Source organism: Pelodiscus sinensis, chromosome 3, assembly GCF_052426305.1.
Source record: "Pelodiscus sinensis isolate ZL-2025 chromosome 3, ASM5242630v1, whole genome shotgun sequence".
NCBI lineage: Eukaryota > Metazoa > Chordata > Testudines > Trionychidae > Pelodiscus > Pelodiscus sinensis.
The window spans coordinates 178,377,737-178,405,581 of NC_143054.1; the positions used below are offsets into that span (position 1 = coordinate 178,377,737).

The 27,845-nt window shown below is 43.0% G+C and overlaps 1 protein-coding gene across 3 annotated transcripts in view; it reads right to left on the reverse strand.

The window, feature by feature from the left end:
• The window catches only part of MTIF2 (mitochondrial translational initiation factor 2), a 28,376-nt gene extending 11,268 nt beyond the window's left edge, over positions 1–17,108 (reverse strand). Inside the window, exons 1-8 of one of the 3 annotated variants that reach the window (XM_075925496.2) lie at positions 16,882–17,108; positions 14,217–14,449; positions 12,660–12,780; positions 10,338–10,509; positions 9,367–9,527; positions 5,955–6,131; positions 3,958–4,097; positions 1,161–1,285 (exon numbers count right to left, since the gene is read on the reverse strand). In XM_075925496.2, coding sequence (XP_075781611.2) covers positions 1,161–1,285; positions 3,958–4,097; positions 5,955–6,131; positions 9,367–9,527; positions 10,338–10,509; positions 12,660–12,780; positions 14,217–14,441 — 1,121 coding nt within the window. In that variant the 5' untranslated portion in view covers positions 14,442–14,449; positions 16,882–17,108. Of the gene's footprint in view, positions 1–1,160; positions 1,286–3,957; positions 4,098–5,954; positions 6,132–9,366; positions 9,528–10,337; positions 10,510–12,659; positions 12,781–14,216; positions 14,450–15,299; positions 15,324–16,881 lie in introns of those variants that run through there. The other 2 variants (XM_075925497.2, XM_075925498.2) reach the window with 2 other exon arrangements.
• Positions 17,109–27,845: the final 10,737 nt, after the last annotated feature.

Consider the following 27,845-nt stretch of genomic DNA (forward strand, 5'->3'; position numbering starts at 1 on the left):
AAAATGAAATTAATAGGCAGCAGGTTCACACGCAGCGCATAGTCAACCTGTGGTACTCCCTGACAGAGGATGCTGTGAAGACGAGGACTTTAACAGGGTTCAAAAAAGAACTGGTTAAATTCATGGAGGTTAGGTCCATCAATGGCTATTAGCCAGGATGAGTGGGGTGGTGTATCTGGCCTCTGTTTGTCAGAGGCTGAAAATGGATAACTCAGGAGAGGGATCACATGATGATTACCTGTTCTGCTCACTCCCTCTGGGGCCTCTGGCATTGGCTATTGTTGGAAGACAGGATACAGGGCAAGATGGACCTTTGGTCTGCCCCAGTATGGCCATTCGTATGTTCATAATAAGTAAACCACATAGGTTAAAAACAGTCACACAAATATTAATGAAATTTAAAAAAACTTGTGTTCATATTTTATTTAAACAAGCAACTTTTGCTTATGCTTTACCATTTATGCTGTCTGCTTATGCTACACTTTGTTCCACTGGAAAATAAAATAGCTCAGTCAGTTTCTAACTGTTCATTTTCTGGTTCCCACATATTAAGGCAATAAATACGGCAACGTTTGGATTACAAACATAGGAACAGCCATACTGAGTCAGACCAAACATCCATCTAGCCCACTATCCTGCCTTCTAACCGTGGCCAATGCCAGGTGCCTAGAGGGAATGAATCATTAAGTAATCAATCCATCCCGTCACCCATTCTCAGCTTCTAACTAACAGATTACTTTTGTTTTAAACCCGCTACATATTGATTTCATTTGGTGAGCCTTAGTTCTTGTGTTATGAGGAGAAAATAACTCTTATTTAACTTTTTCTACACCAGTCATGATTTAATAAATCTCTATTATATCGTCCCTTAGTCACCTCTTTTCCAAGCTGAAAAGTCCCAGTCTCTCCTCATAGGCAGCCATTTCATACCCGTAATCATTTTTGTTGTTTGACACAGGTGAGTAATAGTTAAACTCTCAAAATGAAGTTTTCATGGTATGTTTCATAAATACTAAAGTTTTGTATTTTACTAATTTTTTCCCCAGTTAAAACCTAAATTTTGGAAACCATGTGGACAGCAATTCTTTAACGAATGCAACTAGAATAAACATAACAGAAACATTAATGAAAGCTGGAAGACAGACGATTTGCTGGCCTACCCTCTTCCTTTATCTGTACGCGACTCTATTACGGTTCCCTCTACTAGGCCTGTGAAGTCTGCCTTCAACTCCAACACTTCTGCAAGAGCAACAGTTGCCTCTGCTAAAGCCAGCAGGTTTTCACCCTGTAGTGAAAAACAGTTAAGAATTAGAGGCAGCTAATTACAATATGATCTGAAGGTGAATTTTCAGTAGCAGTATCTGTCCCACTACACATGATCGATAATTCCCTATTCCACAATGTGATTCAATAAACAAAGTCTCTGTACCTATGCAGAGGGTTGCTGAAGTAACATATGACCATGGCCTAACACAGCAGTGCTAGCAGTCCTGAATGCAAAGCACTGCGGCATGCAAGGCCTCTTCCCCCGCCCCCCCCGCCATATCATGAATGATAGTTGCTTGGCATCCGTGGCTAGTGCTGGAAATAGGAAGCAAGTTTAATCTTTATATTAGTAAAACTGTTCTTTTAAAAATATTTCCCCTTCCCGGGGGCAAAGAGCAAATTGGGTAGTATAAGAAACCTGGTGTGGTAGTTACGATTCACCCTTTTTCCCCATTGCCAGATAATTTTGCTCCACTCTCTCCTACCTGAGATTCTGTATCACCCATTCCCCACCTGCTTCCTTAGAGCTCCAATTAACTCTACTGCTTTGTCAGGACTCAAGTAACAGTACAACGGAGAGGACTTTTTTATGTTCCTGACCAAAATTTAGCAGCACTCTGGGATATGAATTAGTACTGTGATGCCAGTAGTGCAGTGTTTCTCAACTTGTGGGTTCCAACCCTCCGGGGGGTCCCAAGCAACTTAAGAGGGGGGTCGCAACTGGATTAGGTTTTTGGCAAATTTATTTCTTGTCCAATCCTAATCCCAATCAAATGATTAGCTTTACTTGTGGAGCAGTGAGAGTGGGGTCACACTAATTCATTTAGCATTTTAGGGAGTTGCAGTATCACAAAGTTTGAGAACCCCTGCAGTAGTGAGCTTCAGCAATCTGCTCATACAGGCAGGAAAAAAATGAAACATGATATTTGAAATGCAATTCCCAAATGAAGTTCAGACAAGTGAGTTAGCAGGTAAAAAGGAGAGCTACTGAAAGCTGTAATAAGATGAAGATCTAAAACGTAAGCCCATACAGCACAGGCCTGGTTTGAGGCCTGGGGCCTAGCTAACAATGGACAAAACATGGCTAACATAAAGCAAAGCTAAGCTGTGAGCAAGAAGGCAGCCCCTGCTCACAGAACTTGGCAGGAACAGGGCTGAGAGTGCAAAATAGTAATTGGTGCTAGGTACCGACTGCAGAACAATAATTGGTACTGGTCGTAAGTGGAAAGCACATGATACCACTAGCTCATAAAAAAGATCTTGGCACCCACTCCTCACAGATACAGACCCAGGTTCAGGAAAGCATCTAAAATGACAGCATGATGGATAAAGATCATCTAATGAAACCACGAGGTACAGGGTGAGGGTGGTATCTAAGTAGTGTAGTGGTTCAGTAGAGTCTACTGACAACTGTACTTCGCTTAACAATAAACCTGGCCTGGCACCTTTGATCCTTATCTGGTTTGTGGTCTTTGGGGGCTCTCTTGGGGTTTGCTGTGGAGACTAAGTGCACAGGTCGACACAGTCTGCATCACTGAGCACACACACAAGCAGCCTTTCGGTTATCATCATCATCAACGGAGCCAGTGACCTGTGAGGACACCTCGGCAGTAAATCCCGACCACCTCCTGAATAACTGCAAAACCAATCAACTAATGGTTTAGAAAAATTTTAAAAACAACAAATAGTCTTGCAGCACCTTAGAGATTAACAAAAAATGTAGATGGTATCATGAGCTTTCGTTGGCACAACCCACTTCATCTGAAGTATTGTTTTTTAAGTTTTGTTGTTTTAAGTTTTTCCAGTTATAGACTAACACGACTACATTACCTCTCTGAAACCAATGGTTTAGAGACAGTAGGAATTGTTCACCTCAGTCCTTCCTCATCTCCCTTCATTGTTCTAGAGACATACAATTTTCTTTTAAAGATGAGAAAGAATAGACATGCCATGAACAGATTATCAATAACCACAAATCAGTGAAAAAACAAAAATGAGGCTGCAACAGAAATGAGCAAAGAAACCATTTTTATGTACCCACATTATGGATGACAGAGTATAGTTTCAGAAATGATGGCTTTTGCTGGCAATTCATTGGGGGAGAATAGGATCAATTCAGAAATACAGCAATGAAGTCTTTACAATACTGCAGATTTAATTCTCAACAAGATAAATTTGATCACCACAAAAATCAAGTGAAAGTGGTAAAGCAAGGATTTCAGATTACAGAAATTATCTAAAAGTAAGTCTACAGAGAATAGATTTATGAGACTTGTTCTCTGCTGCCAACAGTGACTCATGCCTAGATTTGCATTATGAAGGTTTAGATTTGATTTAAAATTATTCCTTTCTGCCTAACTTCAAAAGTAATTCCTCTGGATGCCTTTTACTCAAATTGCAAATATGAGTAAATGACAATTAGTAGTCTGGAATACCCACTCACAAAAATCAGAGGGAACTTGAAAGTCTGTAATTCTCCTGCTAATCTCTTGCTCACAAAAGGCTTCATGTGCATGAAACCGAGAATTCCTGGTTCCAATTGAATCTAATGGGACCTCTGAGTCTTTAGCATGCTCTAGGAGTAGGCTCCAAATAAAAACTTTCATTTTCCAGATGCCAAATCAAAGCACTGTCTGTATTTCATATGGTAGAATTCCTTGAACACGACCGTTCATCTAAAAAAAACTTTACCTTAAGGGCAGACATATGCACAGCCTGAACTTCACCCCCATACTCTTCACAAATCACATCATAAGCCAGCAATTCTTTCTTCACTCTTTCAGGATCAGCTTCAGGTTTGTCACATTTGTTTATGGCAACGATGATAGGAACTGAGAACGAAATAAGTACAAATCTCTTACTCCAGTATCACAACTTTACCTAAGATCTATATTAAGGTAGTATGGCTTTAGAACATATCCTTTTGAATATGAACTGGAAATCTGGAATAATTTTCACACCTGATGAGCTGTAACCAGTGGTGGAGAAGCAGCAGGAAAGGAAAGTCTTCATGCCTGCCTCTGTAGTGATCTACAGAGTCAGGTTACATGCAGCATTAATGGGTTTCAAATGGATTGCCACCTAACCTTCTCACAGCCTCAGTCAAGGAAATGTATTATAACCGATACCTTTATGGATCTGGAGGTCCACACACTGAGAACAAGTGTAGAGGGGGGAAAAAAGCACCTTTTGCTCTTTTATGTGCACCATATTGCTCTCAATTTCACCAAAAGCCAGAACAGTTTTTTGGAGGTGCATTTGCCAAAGCTACTCCAGAACTTATCTTCTTTCCCTTAAAGTGATTCTGCAACTCCTGCATGACATACACACTGAAAAAACCTGGAATTTAAGCCCTGGTCAATTTGATGCAAATGAGTTAACAATACTGCAGCCTAGCAGACTGCTGAGTGTCCTAAGATGATAAATGTCTTTTCAAAGCATTGTTTAGATCCACTTTTCTTTTGATTGTAGGACAAAGAACTAAAACTTTATAAGATGTTCAAGAAGAAAATCCTGAAACATCTAAAGAACCAGCAGCATATATCAAAAAGTCTCCTTAGCAAGCAGACTATTAATAGCAAGAAAAAAAAATACCGAAGACACTGAAAAATCCCAGTGATAGCCAGGTCATTTCTATCTGAGAAAACTAAAGACCCTGAGAAGATTAAAGTGATTTGGAAAAAGACTTAGACAACAGACAACTAAAAAAAATTCCTGAAACTACAGAGGCGCATTTTAAACACAGTTAGATATAAATGTGTACATCTAGGAACAAAAGAGCTACAGGATGGGGGACTCTATTCTGGGAAGCAGTGACTTTGAAACAGATTTAGAAGCAGCAGTGGATAATCACCTTAACAACAGCTCCCAGTGAGATGCTGTGGCCAAGAAAACTAACATGATACTGGGCTGTATAAAAAGAAAAATCTCAAGTATGAGTAGAAAAGGTATTTTACCTCAGTATTTGGCACTGGTGTAAACTGCTGTAATATTGTGTCCAATTTTGGTGCCACAATTCAAGTACGTTGATAAATTGGAGAGTGCAGAGAAGAGCCAAAGGAATGATTAAAAGATTACAAAACATGTCTTATGGTGATATTTTAAGCTCTCTGAGTCTATTTAGCTTAAGAGAAAGTTAAGGGTGACTTGATTACAGTATGTAAGACTCTAGGTGGTGAACAAGTAATTCAATAATGGGCTCTTCAGGTCTAGCAGAGAAAGGCTTAACACTATCCAATGGCTGGAACTTAAGAATAACCAACCACTGAACAATTTACCAGAGGTGTGGTGGTTGCTCCCTCACTGAAAATTTTAAAATCAAGATCAGATGTTTTTCCACAACTTTTTTTCCCAGCCTATAAAATTATTTTTGGGAAGTTCTACATACTGGGCTATACATGATCATAACGGTCCCTTCTAGCATCATAATCCGATATATTTTATATTTATTATATTCAAGGGACTCAGTTATTCCATAGGATTCTTTAAGAAGAAAAGCATCCCCAACCTGAATGGACTTGGACTTGGTTCGAGGATTATGTATTGTGAGACAGGACAGCCTTTTATTTGTTTTGTACCAGTGTTCGTTCTTTGAATTGTTATTAAAGTGCATATTGGCTTATAGTACTTGGCACTGACACGCAACAAATTTTTTAAAATGAAGCGTTAAAAGGTCAAATATACAGTACCTTTGGCATCTTTAGCATGTTGAATGGATTCTATTGTTTGTTTCATTACTCCATCTTCTGCAGCTACAACCAATATAACAATATCAGTGATGTGTGTACCCCTTGCCCTCATTGCTGAAAATGCAGCATGTCCCGGAGTATCAAGAAAAGTTATCTTTTCCCCGGAAGGCAAATTTACTGTGAAAACATAATTTAAAAACACAATAAACACTTCTAAGCAAGATCTTTCCCACAGTCTTCTTTGAACTAAATACGCTTTTCCCTATGAACCTTTTTTATATCATCTATGAAAATGTGCACTCCATCTTGAAAGTATTTGTACTTGTCCCAAATTAATATAAAACATTCCAATAATATTGCATACTTACTTGGACCAATCATCTTCAATAATCTGTTCTGAAACACGACCATTTAATTAAATAGTTTAATTATTTTATTAATATGTTTCTTTCATAGCAGATATAAAAAAACGTGAAAAAACTGTGCTAATGAGCATAATCATTGACTACCCACAATTGAGTACTGTGGCCCTTTTAGGCAATAAGCTAAAATTGTCTCTGTGTTTAAGTTCATAGTATTTGTATAGCAGGGCTGACACCTGGGCCCCAGAGACAAACTCAGTAGTTAAAGGTTAATGATGAGTTTAATTTATAAAGACTGGAGCCTTCCAATGGGGTCTATAGCAGATCTGCAATGAGAACTCGAGACCTGTCAGAAGGGAATTCACTGCCTGACTGTCTCAGACCCTTTTCAAAATCTGTCAATGCCTTTTAACCATAAACATCCTAAAATACATATATCACCTCACTCAACCACTCAAATGCAGAGTTTTGAGATGAAGCACAAGTCATCAGTTTTAAAACCAACATTATACAACAGTTTTAAAATAGGCACATAAAACTACATGTAGTACCTTTGTGGTATGTTTTTAAAGATTTTTATAAAGAAGGGAAGTATCATCATTTTATAGTCAGGAAAACAGAAGCACAAATATGAAATGACTTGCCCACAACAAGGTCAGCGGCAGAGATGTTAACAAAACAAATGACTGCTGAATCCAAAACCAACGTGCTCCCCACTAGACGCTCTTCAGCACAGGAAGAACAAACATCATATGCAATTGTAACTACAGGGAAATTACAATAGACATACTAGAATTACCCACATTTTATCTTTACTCTTGCAAAAAGTGCCACGGGATCTTTAATGTTCACAAGTGATCGAGACATAGTATAATCTAAACACTACGAACGGTATGCATAATGCTTCTGATTTCTATCCAAGCAGTATGTTGTTTTTATTCACTGTATAGCAAAACACCTATAATAATATTCTATTAAAGTAAACAGTAAGCAAAGCTGACTACCAGGGCTCGACAAATGCACGCGCCTGTGGCGAGTAGATTTTTCCAGCTGGCAAGTGCAGGGTCGGACAGGCGCAGTGGGCCGTTGTGACGGGCGGGCTGAAGCCCGCACTATGGGCAGCATGACCGCATCCGATCCGTTGGCCAGCCGAAGGAGCACAGCACTGCTGGGAAGGGGGAAGTGCGGTAATTCTTTCCACAGGGCTGCCTGCGTGCAGCTCCAGCACAAGGAGGCGGGGCGGGATGCCAGGATGCTGGCATGACCTGGCCCTGCTGATTTTAAAGGGCCGTGGCAGCTTGGCTCTGGCCGCGTGTCCCTGGGAGCTGGCTGCGGCACGCGGCACAGCCAGGGCGCGCCCCGCTGGCTCCAGTCCTGCCACAGCCCCAGCCCCCCTTTGTCTCCACGCTGCCTGTTCCCCACGCTGACCCTGCACCTCAGACCCCCTGCTCAACCCCTTCCCTGCGACCCTTTGGCTCTGCGCTGCCCTTACACACCACACCCTGCTCCCCCCCAATCCCTGCCCCCCAGCTCTGTGCTGCTCATTCCCTGCACTGCCCCTAGACCCCGATCCCTCTGCCCCTCCCGTTCCCTGCATTCCATTCCCCGTGCCTCCACTGCCCCCTGCTACCCGCGATCCCTGCATCCCTCTGGCTCTGTGCTTCCCGTTCCCCGCGCCACCCCCATACTCCCCCACTGTTCCCTGCAGCCCTCTGGCTCTGTGCTGTCCCTGCACCCTGCTCCCCCTGTGGGTCGGGAGTGAAGGGTGCTTGCCCATAGGGAGGGGCTGGACAGGGCAGAGAAAAGGATGCTGTGACCCAGCAGTGAGTGAAAGGGGGAGTTCACTGAAGAGCCTTTGCCTTTATGAAAAAAAAAATGAAAATGCTATTTGTTATGTATAGGGCTAAAATGCCAGGACAAAAAAAGACAACAAAAAAAAAAAACCCATTGCAAAATGCAAACATGTGTAAAAGACAATGGGGGAGGATGGGGCAAAAAATGTTTTGCTTGGGGCAGCAAAAAACCTAGAGCTGGACCCTGGGGAGGGGAAAGGGCTGGGTTGGGCCGTGGGGAGGGGAGGAAAAAAATATGGGGAAGGGGCTTGTGTGAGGGGAGGAGGTCAGGAGAAGAAGAAGAAGAAGAAGAAAGGGGAAGGCACCAAGGGACAGGGGTGCAGGAGAGACAAATGCCAGGGAGCCAAGTGCAGACAATGAGGAAAAGGGCAGGAGGGGAGGTGTCAGTGGGAGGGGGGACAGGGTGAGGCTGGGAGAGGAGAGGGTAAGAGTACTGGGGGGCTAGAGGAGAAGGGGGAGGTGCTGGGAGAAGGCTTGAAAGAAGGGGTGGGCATGAGGTAGGCGGGGATGGAGCAAGGCATCTGTGAGGGCACAGGGGCATGAGGGGAACAGGGGCATAAGTTGGTGAGGGGGTGGGTATCAGGGAAAAAGAGAGCAAAGGGGACAGGCGCAGTGAGGGAAGGCGGAGGCACCAGGAGGGTGCAGGTGCCAAGGGATTCTGGGGGTGAAGCAGAAGGGCAGACACCTGCAAGGGAGGGACCAGCACCAGAGAAGAGAGGCAGGGCAGGTGTGCAGAGGCAGGTTTTAGGAGAGGGGATGAGGAGAGGTAGCTCACACGATCAGAGTGGGGCTACTGGAGGAGTGGGCACAGTGTGGAGAGAAGGGCTAGCGGAGGGGGGCAGGTCTCAGGAAGGCTGAGGGCAATAAGAAGGGCAGAAGTCAGGACAACAGAGGGTGAGGGTTGGGGGGGCAGCAGGCACCAGGGGAGCTGATGGAGCAAGGGGAGGAGACATGGCAGCAGAGAGAAAAGGTAGAGGTTTATAAAATATTTTAAATCACCTGTGTGATATTTATTAATAACTTATTAGTAATTACTGTTATTATTCTTATTAGGAATTTATGCCATTAAAAAAGCACTTTTTGTGGGGGAGGGTGGCGAGTCCCTTTTTTGTCTGGCAAGTAGGGTTTTCCATAATTTGTCAACCCCTGCTGACTACTATATACACTGTACAACAAATTGTTACATTTATATCATACCAAGAAAGGCACCAATATGCTGGGTGATGCCTCCTGCTTCCATTGCTGCCACTTGAGTTTTTCGCAGCCTGTCAAGTAAAGTTGTTTTCCCATGATCGACGTGGCCCAATATAGTAACAACAGGAGGCCTTGGGGTTAATAAAGCTGGATCAGCAGGAGGCCTACAATAGCAAAAAAAAATCATTTTGAAGATGTCAAACACTCTGGCTGTGTCTAGACTGGCCAGTTTTTCCCGAAAATCAGCCGCTTTTCTGGAAAAACTTGCCAGCTGTTTACACTGGCCGCTTGAATTTCTGCAAAAGCACTGACTTCCTACTGTAAGAAATCAGTGGTTTTTGCAGAAATACTATGCTGCTTCCATTCGAGCAAAAGTCCCTTTTGCACAAAACTTATGCGCAAAATGGCCAGTGTAGACAGCTTGAGATTTGTTTTCCGCAAAAAAAGCCCCGATCGTGAAAATGGCGATTGGGGCTTTTTTGTGGAAAAGCGTGTCTAGATTGGCATGGACGCTTTTCCGCAAAAGCACTTTTTGCGGAAAAGCGTCCGTGGCCAATCTAGATGCTCTTTTCCGAAAATGCTTTTAACGGAAAATTTTTCCGTTAAAAACATTTCTGGAAAATCATGCCAGTCTAGACGTAGCCTCTGTGTAATGTCTATGGATAATAATGATTTCTATGCATAAGTAGAATCCATAATAGCTCTGTGTTCAATAGAACAGTCAAGTACTTCCCCATGCATCACCAAAAAAAAAAAAACCTAGACAATTCACATTAAATGAAGCAAGAAACAATCTTTTTGCATAGTTTCACAAAAATCAGACAGACAGAAAGTCTTAACACTGAAATAGCAATTACATGGGAAAAGGAAACAAACAGAAAGTTAACACTTATCTTTCAAATTTTATCAGCTGTGTATCCTAAATGTGCTATTTTAATAGTAATAGGAAACAACGAAAAGAATCATAATTTTACCTTCTCACAGCATCTTTATTTTCTCTTACTTTTTCTTGTTTTAATTTTGCCCATTTGTACTTCATCCCTGATTTCTTAATAACTTCCTTGATCCAGACTTCTTCCAAAACTGAATCTTGTTCTAGTGAGTCTATGTCAATACCTATGAGTAGTAGGGCTTCATATACATGATCTGATTAAAGAAATAGAAAAAACATTTAACAACTTGGACAGACGGAACTGTTAATACAGTATATGCCTTCATCCAAGGAAATGCAGCACAGTGAAGGACAAGTAGTTTTCCCTCCGTACTCACAATAGTTAATGTAGATCTTCTGAAAATACTCCTTCTTGAAAGTATTTGTACTTGTCCCAGATTAATATAAAACATTCCTATAATATTGAATACTTACTTGGACAAATCATCTTCAATAATCTGTTCTGAAACAGGACCATTTAATTAAATGGTTTAATTATTTTATTAATATGCATAACATTCAAGCAACCAGTAGTAAAACTGAAGTTTTAAGTACATCTGATGATGCAAAATTCAGATAACTGGTGGTCCATGAGAATTGGCTGGTAACATGGTGCTAGTTCCTCTTATTTCTAGGTGTTAAACTCTATTAGCAATTGCTGAAAACACTTTCCCTACATCACTTTCCAATTTAGTTCTATAGCAGCAACTATGTGAAGTGGGGGCATACAATTACAAATAGGAACTGACTAAAGTTAACAACCAAATTTTACTGTGTAGCACATGCACAACAAAGGTCTTCCCCAGGTTTCTGAGAATGTGAGCAAACGGGTTTATTTTATAGACTTACCTCCTCCACTTTCCCATCCAATCCCATTAAAATTCATACTGAGTGTGCTAAGAGCACCAACCAGTAAGAGGAAACTTTCTCCTATTATATGGAAGACATTTTCTTAAGTAAATAAAACAGTTGGACATTTATTTCAGTTAAAACTTTCCTCAGATCAAAGAAACTCAACTTAACCGAATCAAATAGCAGAGAAGTGCCACAGAGAATGACAAAACCTCAGGCAAATTTGTTCATCCCCCCTCCCCCATCCCTTTTTGGTGATATAAGAAATGCAGGAAACACTGCAACAATAAGATGTTACTAACAAGCACTATCGGAAAACTCAACGAGTCAGCAGACATCTTAGAAATACACAAAGAAACATGGTAGATTTTCTTTATCCTCAGCACAATGCTGAGAAAGGGAGTTAAGATGGACACTTACATTAGTACAGAATTAGGTATAAAAAGCTGAAAAATAGTATGATTCTGGTAAACAATTTATTTCAGGCAAATTTGTTGTAAGTAGCACTATGCCCTGAAGCTTTATTATTTGATATTAATAAGTAAAACTTTGTCGGCACTGGGAAATAACCCAATTTCAGCTATCACTGCAGCTGCACCACAGCAAACATTTAATGTAGATAAGGGAAGTTGCAATTTGCATGGATGGAGATTATTCTTTTTCAAACAGATGAAAGCTCTACTGTCATAAATCCCAGCTTTTGTTGCCTACATTTGGGTTTTGCACTAGTACAACTACAGCAGCGGTTAAAATTGAGGCTAATTTCTAATGCAGACAAGTCCACGTGGTTCTAGCCGACAAATATTTTAAAAGAGTGGAATTATAATAGCTTGTTTGCTATGGAAAGTCAAGTATTAAATATGCTGCTCAAAATATGCACTAATATGGCAACATCACCATTATTTATTCGGGCTTTTACCATCAGTTTTCAACTTGGGATTCTCAGCACAGCAAGGCTTTTCTTACTGATATCTGATGGAAACCTGTGCTAAAGATGTAGCCTTAGAGAGGTGCTGCTCTTCTTCACTAAAGCACACATTATTAGTGAAGCTGCATAATTCTAGTCAATTTCATTTACATATTAGGTAAATTGTGATACATTTCCTTACAGAAAGATGGTGATATTCCAGTTCTTTACAGGCTGGCTAGAAAAGTGAAGAACAAAGGGGGTTGGAGGAATTGAAAACAGAAAATATTGGCCAGAGATTTGCATACAAACAAAAGTTAACCTCCAAAAAAGGCAAAAATATTTCTTATATAAAAATGATGGAACACCATCATTATAACCAGTGTTATATGGTTATTAATATTTTCTTTCCATTTTGTTCAAACTCTGATTAAAAGTTTGTCTGGCAATGAACGGGATTTATTGTGATCCTGATGAGAAAAGGTAACAGTCAATTATAATAAAGCTAATTCCAGAATGACATATCCTAAAGCATTCTTTAAAACGCCATTACTGTCTTACATATAACACTACTGGAACTTCTTTCAAAAGAATAAGTTGGCTCACCTATGTCTTTATCCATAGCTCTTGCAAGGTCTTCAACTGTCATCCTCTTCTGTAGCTCTACCTCCTGCCTTTCTATTTTAGGTTTAATTTGTGGTAATTTCTGTTTTCCTACTCTTTTCTCCTAAAAAGGAGTAAGGCTGTGCATTAGGAGACATAGGTGTCATAAATTAAGGACAAATAAACAATATTTAACAGTCCACTGAAAACAAAAAATGTAAATTGTAGGCAATTTATTTTCATTACAAATTACTGAAAGAACTATTAAAAGAATGAATATTTAAAAATCACAGTGGTATTTTTACTGGTTTTTGCATCTTTCAGTTTGAACAATTAAAATTATTTTCATAGTCAGTTTTCCTTTCAGATATTTGGTGCTGTAACATTTGGATTTAAAATACTTCAAATGAATGTTTGGAGGGAGCCACAATACATCTACATTAATATGTCTTGTATATCTAAAGTAAATTCTCTATACAGTGGGAGTAACAATCTTAGACAATAAATTCACCACAAGTGGAATTTCAATGTATATAATAAAAATATCCCAATATATATATATTTTCCATTTTGTACTTTCAGACTGGGATCATTTATTTCCAAATAATGCTGCTGTGTAGATGTACCCTCAAAGGGCAAATAAGTAGTATGTGAAGTACTGTGACAAGCTGGGTTTTCAGATAGAGTGAGTGTGTAAACAGGTTCAGAATTCAAGTTCAACTGCTCTGAAATATGACAAATTGTATTAATGAGATTTCAGATAATACTTCCAAAAGCATCTAAGTCACTTTGGCATTGCAAGATTCAGCCTACTTTATAGATACCCTGCCACTCCTGGAATTCAGAACCACATGTTGGACTCCCAAGTTCCTTGTGCACTGTAGGGGAAAGCTGAGTGCCTACCAGTCGGATTTTCAAGTTAGCAAACTAAGCAGGGAGCCACCTAAAACTAGTGAAATGGCTAAATCCAAATGGCCGTGTGCGGTTAATCGCTTCTGCTGGATGTGTTCCACTTCCTATTGATTATTCTTTGAATCAGAAAAAAGAGGCTGACTCTACTGCTGAGCGAGTAGGACACTCAGCTAGCATCAGGTTCAACTTCCTGATCCAACTAATGCTGTTTTTATTTAGACAAAATAAAATAGCTTCAACAGGAGAGATTGAAAAAGCCGCATCCCAGAAGATCCAATAGCCTGGTGGTTAGGGCACTCTCCTGGAATGTAGGACCCAAAGTCTGAAGTCCTTACTCCAAGGCAAACAGAGTCTGGATTCAACTTTTGCCCTTCCAGCTCTTATAGCCAGCAGGTGAAATATCTTAACAATGAGACTATCAGGTCTTCTGAATTGGACTCAGAAGCTGTCAGCCTGGCCCCAAAGTTCCTGACCTGTTTGGTCCTTTCTGCTGGTTAGGCATGCACTGAGGAGTAACAATCTTAGACACAATAAATTCACCACAAGTGGAATTTCAATGTATATAATAAAAATATCCCAAAATATATATTTGTTTTCATTTTGTACTTTCAGACTGGGATAAAGTAGTTGTTGGAACCTGTTCATTACCTCCTTTGTAGATAAAAGCCTATATTGTGAGAGTGCAACACTGATGAACGTGTCTGTCTGCCAGAGCGGTGGGTGCAACTGAACTGGCCGCTTGGGGTATGTGGATAATTGCACAGGCTTCCACTGCGTTCTGTGAATTTTCCTATAAGAAAGACTATGCAGCTGTCTGCAAGCACAATATAACTGGACTAGATTTTCCAATTTCAGCATCATCCTTTGGATCATTTTTTCCACTGTGAATAGAAAGAATACAATGAAAAACAGTATCTTTCAACTTCAGAAGTATTTTCCATAATAAACTTAAAATAACAAATTTTAAAAAGCATTTTCTTGAAAAAATAAAAGGCTAAATATATTTTGCAACTACTTTATTTTCTTTCATTTTTAAAAGTGTCCAGTTTCTTCTTACACACTTCAAATAGTCACGTGTGCTATGCGATCACAGCTTGGAAAGCACTCACTCACTAGTTTCCCAAATCAATTACTGCAATCTCTTGGGTCTCTCCGAATCTGCCTGAAAATAAGGGCATTCACACCAGTGATACTATAACGACATAGTTATGCTGGTGCAAACACTGGTGCAAAGTAGGTTTGCATAGTGCAGTTTAATCCTAGAACATACTGAAACAAATTTTATCAGCTTGAGTCCTGCTTTGCATGTATAAAAAACACTTCCATCTGCTTCTCCAGCCAGATTTCCTTATTTCCCCCTCTTCAAAGACAGCAGTCTCTTTTGTCTCTTCTCACAGACATTTCTGTGGCAACTTGCATACAGCTTTTTATGCTTGATATGTTGTCTCTAAACATGTTCACCTCCCTTCCCACATCTATCCTAAAATCTCACTTGTCCCATGATCCCTAAACCTCAATAGGAGAAAAGATAGCCTGCCAATGAAAATGATAAATTTTAAAAAAAGAACTGGAACCATCAGGATATAGATGGCCACTGAAGAAACACATAGTCCTGCTGTCTCTGTCCTCACTTCTTTCCTATCACTTGAAGACCATACGTTTTTCTGGGATGGAATACTCTCATTTGAGGCACCTCAAAACATAAGAAAGGACAGACACAGTGGAACTTACGATTCAGTTTGTGAACTCAAATTCACATTGGCTTCAATGGGAGTTTTGCACACATAAAGACTAAGTAAAAACAAAGTACTTCAGAATTTGAGGTGTAAATTTAATCCTATAAATTGCTAAATCTACATAACGAATTGCAGAGATTGGGACCATATCCTACAGTATATTGGAATGTCATATACTGTACACGTAATATACTAATGTGATATCTTTGTAATAAAAACCACAAATGCATATTTTTTAAAAAAATAAACAATCCCTTGCCTTTGTAAGGTTGACATTTTGCTGTTTTAACAGTTCATGCTTAAAAAAATCCAGTAATATTCAGGGAGGAAGGGAAGACAAGTCAGAATCTTATAACAATAGTAGCGGACATGAAAGTGCAATCTCAATCACACTTAAAGATGCACATGCTTTTTGTCAATTCATAAAACCTGCCTTATACGTCATGCTGAATTTAATCCATTATAATTCAATCACACTTCAAGAAAATTATACATTTTCTGAAATTTGAAAAACGCCATTTATATAGACTGAAGATAAAATCCACAGCAAATCCTAAAGCAACACAAATTTTAATCTGTCTGGCAGAATGTTTTTTCCTACTGAAAAAAATCTTGATGTCAATTGAAAACCAATAACACATATATTATGTGATTTCCTTTACTCCTGGCACTAGAGTTTCATGCCTGAATTTAGGATAGAAACTGCACTAGTTGCACTGGTCAAAAGATGAGGATTAATCATCCATTCCAATTTTACACAGTGTGACTTTGCAACTGTTTACCATGTGTGACAAACATTACTTTTGGCATGGCTCATCTTTATCTTTCAACCCCAAGGGTGCCCTTACATGGGTTTCTACATTATCATCATTCCTATTATGTTAAGAAGAGGAGACCATGGGCTGTAGTGTCTTTAATGTGACTAGTAACGTTAAAGTACAATAATTTGGATAGTATCAGAGGGGTAGCCGTGTTAGTCTGAATCTGCAAAAGCGGCAAAGAGTCCTGTGGCACCGAAGTGTTGAAGCATTAGCTTTCGTGGGCAAAGACCCTCTTTGTCAGATGCAACTTGGATAATTTTTGTAAACCTGTGACTGCTGAATTTTTCAATGGTTTCACGTTTACACACCAGGGGAGAGTGGGAGCAGGTGCTTGCAGGGAGCTGGCTTTTAAATTCCCGCCCGCCTCCCCTGCAGCGAGGGAGAATAGGGGGCGGCTCCGCACCCAGAAGGAGCCGGTTTAAAAGCTGACTCCCTGCACGAACCGGCTCTCACTGCTGCCTCCGTATCCGTCCGCAAGTCCTGCTACGGCCCCCACCGCTGCAGTGTCTGTCCGCCCGGACGCAGGGTGGGACGGTTACACCGGCACCCCCGCTGCCTGCCTGCAGCGCTCGTCGGTGACACAGAGGCACCACCCGCGAGTCGAGCAGCTCACAAGCGGCTCCCGGAGGCCCCGGCGACAGGAGCAGGGCGCCTGGCGACAGGCCACAAACCGCTTTTCCGCAGCCCGCCTCGCTCTGCTCAGCCCGCGACTGTCGCCCTGAAACCCGGCCGCGCGCGGCGCTCTCCCCGCCCTACCTTTGGCTGCGGACACAGGGAAACTGAGGCAGGGGCACCTCACCCCTGCCCGGGCCGGCCCCCCCCACACCGGCTTTCAGCGGAGCTGAGACAGAGGCTGCGGGCAGGACGTGCTGCCCGAGCGGCGCCCAGGCGTTGCCGAGCAACAGGCACCGGCGAGCCGCGCCCCCCGGGGAACTGCTCCGCGGACCCCGCTGAGGCCAGGCGGAAAGCGCGGCGCGTGCGCAGCGAACGCAACTCAACGCGGCACGTGACCGCGGAGGGGGCGGGGCAAAGGGCCTTGGGAGCACAGCCGCGCGAAGCAGGCTGGGAGCAAAGCGGCTGGTGCCTGGCGGGCTCGCGCGCGGAGGCCTGGGAGCGGGGCTGGCTTGCGCAGAGCTGCACCCTGTAGCCACGTGCAGCCTACCGCGCTTCCAGTGGCCCCTGTATTTCACAGCCGCGCGCAGCTGCCTGGGGTGGGAACGGGAGCTAGGTTGGGACCGCATTCCAGGCGGCTGCAAACACATTTTACACCCACCACAATACGCTGTCACCATCGTAGCAAATCCCAGAGGCATATGGCATCCTTGCAGATCCTTACCCGGAATCATCTCTGGCTAGGATGCGCTGGGTGGCTACTGGGTTTGCCTATTAATGGTAGCCTCAGCCTGCCTCAGAAGCTTTGATGCCCATGTAGCCGCATTTCTTGGTAAATATACTTTGGAAGTGGTTGGCCTTCTATTCTAATAACAGGCCCATACCAAGAAAGCTGCCAAAAATCGAACACACTGGTGGATCAGTTGTAAATCCAGGGAAGATCATTTCGATATGCTCCTAAGTTATATGCCACCTGCAGTCTCCCATTAGAAGAGCGGCAGCAAGTTCTAACACATCCATCTTCTTTCAAGAGATCTTAATCTACATATGATTTAGACTGGCTTAGGAAATCACTTTTACAGGGGAGCCACTTCACAAATTTCAGTACATGGTTGTGGGGTAGCTGCAGCCCCCTGGAAGGGATGGGGCCATGGGCAGAAGTGGTGAGGCTGAGAGCTAGAGAGAGAAATTGTGTGAGAGTGAGAGAGAGAGAGACGGACTTTGTGTCACAGATTGTGTGTTGGCAAGGGAAGGCACAGCCTTCCCAAAACTGCCCACAAGACCAACTGCCTAATGCTGGAGCTGCTGCTGGGGAAGGCTGGAACCGCAGCATGGCAGTCCAGCTCAGCAGGCTGGCAGGGGCTGAGGACACGGTGGGGCAGCGCCGCTTTCTCCTGCCACTGGGGAAGGCTGGCCAGGGGCATCATCATAGCCCTAGCTCTCCACATGGCCAGCCAAGATCTGGCTGGGACATAGGGCTTGGCTGCAGGGGTGGGGCCTCGAGTGGAAGGGCCAGAGCTGGGTCTTGCCCTCCCCAGCTGGGCTTTCACCCAATGCCTATGGTGGCAGTGTGTATGCAATAGTGAAAGTGTGGCACAGACTGGGGAAGTATGACAGTGATACAGAGTGTGTGTGCGCTGGCTGCTGCTGGGTAAGTGTCTGAGAGAAGCCATGCCCTGATTCTTTAAGGAAAATCTGTCCTGCTTTGTTGTCTCCCTTCCCCTGCTCTGCACTCCTCATCCATGCTTCAGACTGAAGTAACTCCACTGTGAGTCTCCTTCTCCCTGACTGTTCTCTGCAGAGATGGGTTACATGGGCAGAGGAATACCCTGCCTTCAGCACTCCCCATTCTTCTACTCTGCACAGCTAACAGGAAAATCCTGGGAGTAGCTCAGCTGCAGGATGGCAGCTGAACACTGGAGCTGGCTGTAAATATCCACACTCAGCCAATCAGCTGGGCAGGCTGGAGAGAAATGCTTGATGGGCCAGATCTGGGCCTCAGGCCTGATTTTGCCCACCTCTGATATAGACAATGTAAATAACACTGTTAATTTGTAAAGAGCATTTTGCTTAAAATGCTCAAGTATCAGGATATTTATCAAAAGTACAAGTTGCATAATAGCAGCCTTAACTTACATGTCAAATAATTTAAATATTTAACTGCTGGTCTGTTGCATACCAGGAAATAGTTAATTCTGTTTTTGGTTTTGGTATTTTTTTTATCATAAGCCAAAGCCTTAATGTGGCTGGAATTTTTTTTTAATCAAATGCTTTCTATATTTGACACACACATGATATCAGTATAATAGAAGAAGTTCTAGGAGGAAGTTAACACCTTTTAATAGCCTTTGAAAAATCCTTAATCTTTTTTTCCATTAATACTCTCTAAAACCCCACAAATAATCCCAAATGATAAAATGTAAATGCATCCGTTATCCTCAGGGTGATAGGAGAATGTTAGACTCACGGTGACCTGCAGTCTGACCTCTGCAACAATTTATTTATTGCACTTTGCAATGTCTTGGGAGGATGATGTGGAAAGTAAGATAGCTGTACAACTATTTTTAACTCCATTTTACATACGAGCATTGGTTATAATTGCAGGCTCCGGATGCTTTAAACTGGCAAATGAACACCTCATTGTCACTCTCACAATAAACAAGTACTGCATGTTTTGTTGTCCCTAGTACCTTTGTGCTGTAGGCAACTGCCTTTTTTGATTACATGGTACAACCCCCCTTCATTGCATTCTGTAATTACTAGAAACACATTCACACATTAGCAGTCACCATCTGCTGATGATACCTTGGTGCTATTTGAACATTTATAATGCATTGTGCCCTTTTTGACACACATGTCTGTGAAGACTCATGAAGAAAACTTAAAATAAGTTAGATCATAATCCTCTGAGGCAGATTCTCAGATGGTTGAAATTATCATTGTGCCATTGAAGTAAATAGTTTAATTGAAGTAGTGCTTAATTTGTGCCAGGACTTAACCCGGCACCTCTAGGCTTGCTGCATCAGTTACGAATGGAAAAAAAAATTGCTTGAGCTCTTTCATTACAAATTAAGCACTGAACTGAAGTCAATGAAACTGATAAATCACGCCATCTGAAACTCTGCCCCTCTGAGTCCAGTTGAAAATAGTTTGTAGCATTGGAACTGCTGTTTGTCATGTATTTAACTCCTTTGTGCCCCAGTTTCTCCACCTGTAAAATGAGGAATTAATTCTTACCTCTCTCACATGAATGTTGCGACACTTAAGCAGTTGTGGACAAAATCTTAGAAAAAGGTGCTCTATACATGCAAAGTATTACAAGAAGATATATGAAAGCGACACTCAAGTTGTGTTCTTATAATAGAAAGGGATGCATCTGCGGGTTATTTCATATGCATAGCACATGGTGATGGTGTCTATGATGTAATTAAATTTAGTGAATTTTGGATTGACAAGAATAATATTTTGAAGGACTTTTAAAATTAAGTTATCAGTCACTAGAATTTCCTACAAATCTCTTTTTGACTAAGCTTCCTTTTGATGATGTCTGGAATAGTAATGTAAAATCCCATTTAATTAGTTAATCGGTTAAACAGTAACCCGGTCACATCTCTAGTCTGGAAACAATTCCATGTACTGTCATAATTTGAGAGTACATATCTGTGGTTCCAAGACCTTGACAAATATGATCCAGTGCTAATTAAAAGAACATCAAGGCTTCATTTTAGTTTCCTTATTCTACAACAAAGTGGGAAAAGCGGATGAATTATTCCAGATGTTGTAATTCTGTATAATGGATTGACATTACAAACATTTTTCTTTGATTTATGTGCTAGTTATTTGTTTTGTTCTTTCATAAAAAGTTTTAATTATTGGTTGTATCTTTAACAATAAATGTATATATTTTATTATTGTTTATGAGGCAGATACATGGTTTAATTGCATGCCATTTACTTGTAATTTTTCTTTGTTTTGAATTTCTTTATTCTTCATTATGTAATTACCACATTTGCAGTGGGTTGAAACCCACTTGCATGAACAAAACTGTATGTAATGGTGTGCTCATATTAGCAAGTGAAATTACTGTAGCTGCACATACAAATGGATAGTTAAATGTCTAGTTCAGTTTCCTGATTACAACATTGAGGCAAAAACCAAGAGAATACAGTACTTTATGTTTTAATGTTTTAAAGACAGACTACTTTTCCTGAGTGGACAGCACACCAACATGTTTGAAAGAACAGTACAGATTCATAGTATATATAAATAGCTGTTACCAAAAGCATAAAGACTGCTGCGCTCCTATAAAAGCACCCAACTAGTAATTATGCAGTACTTTCTAGTTAAAGGAGGGACATGGTGCAACCTCCTGCAAAATAGACTCACAAATGCAGTAAAGATAGCATAATTGTGCATTGTATTCTGCCTAAAATCAGTTCGATGCACAGCCCTTCACACATTTTTTTTCCTTGAATGGCAGGAATAATTCACACAGGTAGCTATGCTTAAGCATCAATATTTAGTCAGAGAGGTCACACATGTAGAAGTTACCTGTGCAGTAATGTCTGTTCTTCGAGATGTGTGTCCCCGTGGATGCTCCACTGAAGGTGTCGGGCTCGTTCCAGTGCCACAGTCCAGGGAGTTTTCACTAGCAGTAGCTCTGGTGGACCGCACATGCTCAGAAGCCATCTCGCACTGTTTGCGCCTTTTCTGCGTCACGCGGACCGTCCCGCCAGTTCCTCCTAACCAAAACATCTGAAAGATAGAAGGACAGTAGTTCCGAAGCAGGGAGGAGGGTGGGTCATGGAGCACCCACGGGGACATACATCTCGAAGAACAGACGTTACTGCACAGGGGAGTAACTCTTTCTTCTTCTTCGAGTAGTGTCCCCGTGCTCCACTGAAGGTGAGTATGAAGCAGTAGCCCAGTGTTTATATTGTGCTTTGGCGTTATCGCCTCTGCACTGAGGAGAGCACTGCATGAGCTACTGCCACATCTGTAGCTAGAATGTGATCAAGGGCATAATGCCTAGCGAAGGTCAATGTGGAAGACCAGCTGGCGGCACGGCATATGTTGAGCAGAGGTACATCTTTGAGAAAAGCTGTAGAGGTAGCCATGCTTCTGGCCGTATGTGCCTTTGGTTTGCAAGGCAAGGATTTGTTACGTAGAGAGTAATAGCGAGTGATGCAGGCTACGATGTGAGACGAGATACGCTGTGAAGACAGTTGCTGGCCTTTGGAGTGGTCCATCACTCACAGCAAGAGGCCCTGTGATTTTCGAAAAGGGCATGTCCTGTCTAGATAAAAGGCAAGCACTCTCCTGATGTCCAGGGTATGTAGACGCACGTCCTCTGCGGTGGAGTGCGGCTTCGGGTAGAAGGCGGGTAGAGTAATGGGTTCGTTGATGTGAAACAATGAATTAACCTTCAGTAGGAATGTTGGGTGACTGGAGCGTCACTCCCCGTTCAGTAAACAACGTGTAGGGAGGATCAGCAGAAAGCACTGCCAACTCGCTCACATGATGGGCAAATGTGATGGCAAGCAGAAATATAACTTTCATGGTGAGAGTCCGTAGATCGCAAGTCGCTAGTGGCTCAAACGGTGGACAAGTGAGGGTATCCAGGACTAGGCCTAGATCCCACGGTTCCAGAAGCGGTTTATGTGGAGGATAGAGGTTTGCATTGCCTTTCAAAAACCTCATGGTGAGTGGATGCACTAAGACTGAGGTGCCATCGATTGGGGGACGGAAGGCAGAAATTGCTGCTAAGTGGACCTTAAGCGAAGACTTTGCTAGGTTTTGCGATTTTAGGTGAAGAATGTAATCAGAATGTGTTGGATGGGCACAGAGAGAGGATCAGTATTCTTTGTCTCACACCAGGCCTGGAAGCGATGCCGTTTATACAGGTAGGACTTCTGCGTGGTTTGACGCCTACTGTGTAGGACGTCCTTGACTGCCTGAGAGCATGTTAACTCCGGGCCTTGGAGCCAATTAGGAGCCAAGCCGTCAGGTGCAATTGATAGATGTGCAGATGAAGGAACGTGCCGTGTTGTTGTGAGAGTAAGTTGCATGACTGTGGTAGTTGTCGTGGTTGGGATGCGGCGAGCCGCATTAGTTGGGTCAACCACATCTGACAGAGCCAAAAGGGTGCTACCGTTATCACCGGATCCCCATCCATGGCTATCTTCCTTAGCACCCGTGGTATAAGTGGGATCGGGGGGAAGGCGTACAAGAGGTGGTGAGTTCCCCAATTGATAAGGAAGGCATCTCCTTGAGAAGCGCTCTGTATGCCTGCTCTCGAGCAGTAGAGATGGCACTTCTTGTTGCATCGAGCAGCGAAAAGGTCCACAGTGGGGTATCCCCAAGTCTCGAAAAGGCTGCAGGCCACTTCGTCGAGCAGTTCCCATTCGTGCTGTAAGTGAAAGGTTCTGCTCAGAGCATCGGTGATGGTATTGCTCTTGCCTGGGAGGTATGCCGCTGTGAGTGTAATTCTGTGGCGGATAGCCCAATTCCAAAGGCGAATGGACTCCGCACAGAGGGATCGGGATCGGGCACCCCCATGCTGGTTGATATAGTAGACTGTGCAGATATTGTTGGTAAGAATTTGCACCATGGCTCCATGAATCCCATGCAGGAAATGTTTGCAGGTGTAGAACACTGCCCACAACTCCAAAAAGTTTATATGGAGGAGAGACTCGTGATGTGACCATAGTCCCTGGACTTGGAGATGCCGCACATGTGCTCCCCAGCCGACCAGGGATGCATCTGTAGTGATCTGGACCGATGGTCTCTGAGCATGAAAGGAGACGCCCACCAATGTATTGTTTGGATCGAGGCACCATACAAGGGAAACCCTCATGTGCCTGGGGACAACCACAAGCTTGCAAGTACTGTAGATGCCTGTCTTGTAAATTGTGAGTATCCAATGCTGAAGGCACCTTAAGTGGAGTCGTGCATGGGGAACGATGTACATGGTGGCCACTATGTGCCCCAGGAGCTTCAGGCATGTAAGTATGGATGTTCTGGGGGCAGCGAGTAGTATATTTCCTAGGTCTTGAATAATCTGGGACCTGGTGAGGGGTAGGTACGCAGCAGCAGCCCTGGAGTCCAGTCTTGCCCCGATGAACTCGAGAGCAGAGGCATAGCAAAGGGGGAGCAGGAGGTGCATATGCCCCTGGGCGCCACACCAGGGGGGCACCGGGCTGGGCTGGGAGCGAAGCACATGCTGCTCTGGCCCACATGATGCTTTTGAACAGAGACTGGGAGTTGGCTAAGTGCTCCTGGCTCTCTACACGTTGCGAACTGAGGCATCAGGGCCAGGTGGCAGCAGCGGCCACTTTAAAGGTTAGAATCCCTTACCCGGCTGTTCTGTTCCTCCTGTGCCTGGCTCTGGGGGGAGGGGGAAGGATTTGATGGAGGGCGCTCCCGGTGCTGGGGGAGGAGGGCTCGTTCAGGGGGAGGGGTGAGTGCATTTGGATGGGACTTCTGGGGGGGGTCTGGCTCAGAGGGAGGGGTGAGTGCTTTGGGATGGGGCACTGGGGGGGGCTGGCTCTATGGGAGGTATGAGTGCATTGGGATGGGGGGCTGGCTCTGTGGGAGGTGTGAGTGCATTGGGATGGGGGGCACTGGAGGGGCTGGCTCTGGGGGGAGAGATGGGTGCATTGGGGTTACTTAAGTTTTTTTAATAAAAGATACTTTATAACAAAAGGAAAAACTTAAACATAATAATCTGGTTACATTTTAAAGACTAATAAACATATAGATCAGGCATGTCAAACTTGAAGCCCACTGAGGGCCACAAATGAAAACTGACAGCTTTCAGGGACACCAAAGAAAATGTACTTCCATTGGAAAGTTGTAATTATTTATTATTATAGATTATGTTTTAGGTATATTTTATAATATTTTTCAGGTCTTGTTTTAATATAATACAATAATTTGATGTATAAAATTGTTATTTACCCATAACATAATTTTTAATTTAAATATAAATTTAAGGTACTTTTAAATTTTGTATATGATACATAACTTGTTTTGTTGAAATAAAAACATGTATAAACCATGGTCAATCAAATAGAACAGGGTTCTGTGAAAATGTCAGATACTTTGTAAGTTTGAGATTTTGCATAAACAGATCATTATTCGTACAATTGCAAAAAATTGATGTATATTTGATATAAAAGCAATATATGTTTTGTGATTTAATTTGGAAATAAATAAATAAAAACCAAAACATTAACAAAATATCCCCCTCCACTGCCCCAGAGCCAAGCACTCCCATATCCCCGTTCTAACCCAATTCTCCTCTGTTCCCCCAGAGAACCCTCCTCTAACCCAATGCCTCCTCCCTCCCCCAGACTCAGGCACTCCCAGCCCCTCCCCCCCATACCTAATGCCTGGGTCCCAGAGACAGTGTTGCTGCTGCCACACATTTCTTCCTCAGGCACTGGGGAGGCATGAGCACAGCAGCCAGCTGTGAGCAGGCACTTGATGCCTATGCAGAGCAGCCCAGCCAGCCGAGATCTGCACTCAGCTACGTGCTCCGAGTGGCCAGTGGGCTGCACTTTATTCTTTTATAAAATGTTGTGGCAGGCCACAAAACATTTCGATTGGGCCTCATGAAGCCTGTTTCACATGCCTGATGTAGATGGTATCATGAGCTTTTGTGGGCACAACCCACTTCCACCCATGAAAGCTCATGATACCATCTACATAAAGGGTGGGCAATAATTTTTGCTCGGGGGCCACTTCAAAAATTTTTGAAGTAGCCCTGGGTCACCACAGAAGGGGCGGGGACTATACAGGAAGGGATAGGGCTACCCAGACAATGATTGGTCTGGGCTGGGGGAGTCCCTTTGCCTCCTCCTTTCCATTAGGCACCCATGTCTCTGGTAGGGCAGGAGAAGGCTTCGTACGCTCCCCACCCCCAGGCCAATCAAGGCCTTGCGAGGAGTACGTGGTGCTTGGAAGTGCCATGTGCTGCTCGCTGGGTGGGAGCAGAACAGAGAAAGCTTCACGTGCTCTCCTGCCCCAAACCCTAATTGGCCTGGGGGCGGGGGAGCAGTAGGGCCTCCGCAGTCTGGATCCGACCCATGGAGGCCCTTTTGCCTACCTCTGAGCTACATGTTTTGTTAGTCTTTAAAGTACTACTCGACTGTTTTGTTGTTAAGTTTTTCCTGTTACAGACTAACTCAGCTACCCCTCTGAAGCTTATAAAAAAGTTTCTATACTATTCCATTCCTTTTTGCCTCCCTGTTTGCTTTCTCCTTTGGTGAGTTGGGCAGGCAGGAGTTTCGGTAAAAATGTATCAGACATACACACTGTGCCCGCTCTACCTCAGCTGGTGCTGGATAATCAGAGCCTCAATTCTAAAGGAGTTGGCATTACCGAAGTGATAGATCACTCCATGTTTTGTTGCCTATTTTCCATCTCCCAGTCATAGCAGAGATTTGGGATTAACGTGGCTTTCTCAACTAAAAGTCTTATACATGTCTGGATGTTGCGATGTGAATACCTGGAGAGGCAGTCTGCTCAAGGCAAAGTTGGCCTTGAATCTTGATATCTATGGCTTCAGTTGAGTGGCTTGTGTGAAATTTGGAAGAGCAGCTCAGAGTGACCTCTCTCCTTTACTTAAGGATAGAATCTCATGGCAGCCTGAAGGAAAAAGTCCTCATGGCAGACGGAAAACCATGCTTGCAGGGTATCCTCAACCTTAGGCTACTTATTGCTTCAAGAAAGCGAGGGTGTGTGTTGTGTGTTAGTTTTATTTAAAAGTTTTTCAGAGTGTTATTTTAACAGGTAAGTTAATCTCTTACATTGATAACTCTCGTGTAGTTTTTTGCTGTGCGATAATGTGAAAAACAATTAGGTTAAGTAGGTAAGTAAATGGGAAGTTAGGAAACATTACAGATTGTTCATAATAAATGTATTAGGTATCTTGCTAGTTACGTAGCACTTTAAAGACTTTTTTTCTTTTTGTTTTACCAAGATTCGACTAACACGGCTACCTCTCTCTTACAATAAATTTGATATGCTCAATCCTTTTTACTTTCATTCATGAAAGCAATGTGTTACTCATTTGCTATAACAGTGGTTTTAAATGCTTGAATGAAATATAGTGATGAATTTCATATTTAGGTTGTATAACATTAACTCTTCTCATGTTTTATAAAACTTATATATTTAAGAATTTGATATTTTTTTATGTAAAAGACATGAACCTAATGAGAATGGGATATGAACAAATTAAAGAGAAAAAATATGTAACAGAATGTAAACCACAAAACTATATAATTTATATGTCTGTAGTTAGTAAAATAAGTAATTCATTAAACAATAAATGTCCTAAGAGGTGGATTATTTACAGTGGTGTAGTGAGGAGGGCGCGGGGGAGGGGAAGTGGCCCCTGGGTGCCACGTTAGTGGGGTGCCAGTCTAGTCCCCCTACACTCCCCCATCATCCTTCTGCTCACCTGCTCCTCCTCTGCCGGCCACCACCGGCTGGAGCTACCTTCTCCCTGCCATTCTGCCCCCAGCCTGATTCCTTCCACCTCTGCCAAAGAGTTAGTGCATGCAGGACCCAGCCCCAAACTGAAGGGGGTTGGGTAAGATGCAGTACAAGCTCCCCCCACTCCTCTCAGGAGCTCATCTACGCGCCAGGTTTGGGGCCCCACCATTTGGCAGAGGGGGGCGCCAATTTTGCCTTTGCCCCCGGGCTTATAACACCCTCACTACATCTCTGCTCGAGACACTGGGATGGGGTCAAGGAAGACTTTGATAAGTTGATAATGAGGCCTAAAGCTTTGAATGTGTTCCTTGCTGCATTGATGGCAGCTCGCACCTTGCCTGCAGTAGAGGCCTTCAAGAGACAATTGTCCAGGTAAGGAAAAATTGTGATGCTGGTACGCCAGAGGTGGGCGGCTACGACGGCTAGGATTTTGGAGAACACTCGCGGCACTGCTGAGAGGCCGAATGGAAGCACCGTGTACTGATAATGATTGTCACCGATTGTGAATCGGAGGAATCTCCTGTGGACCGGGTGGATGGTCACATGGAAATACAAGTCCCGGAGGTCGAGGGATGCGAACCAGTTCCCTTCGTTCAGTGCTGGAA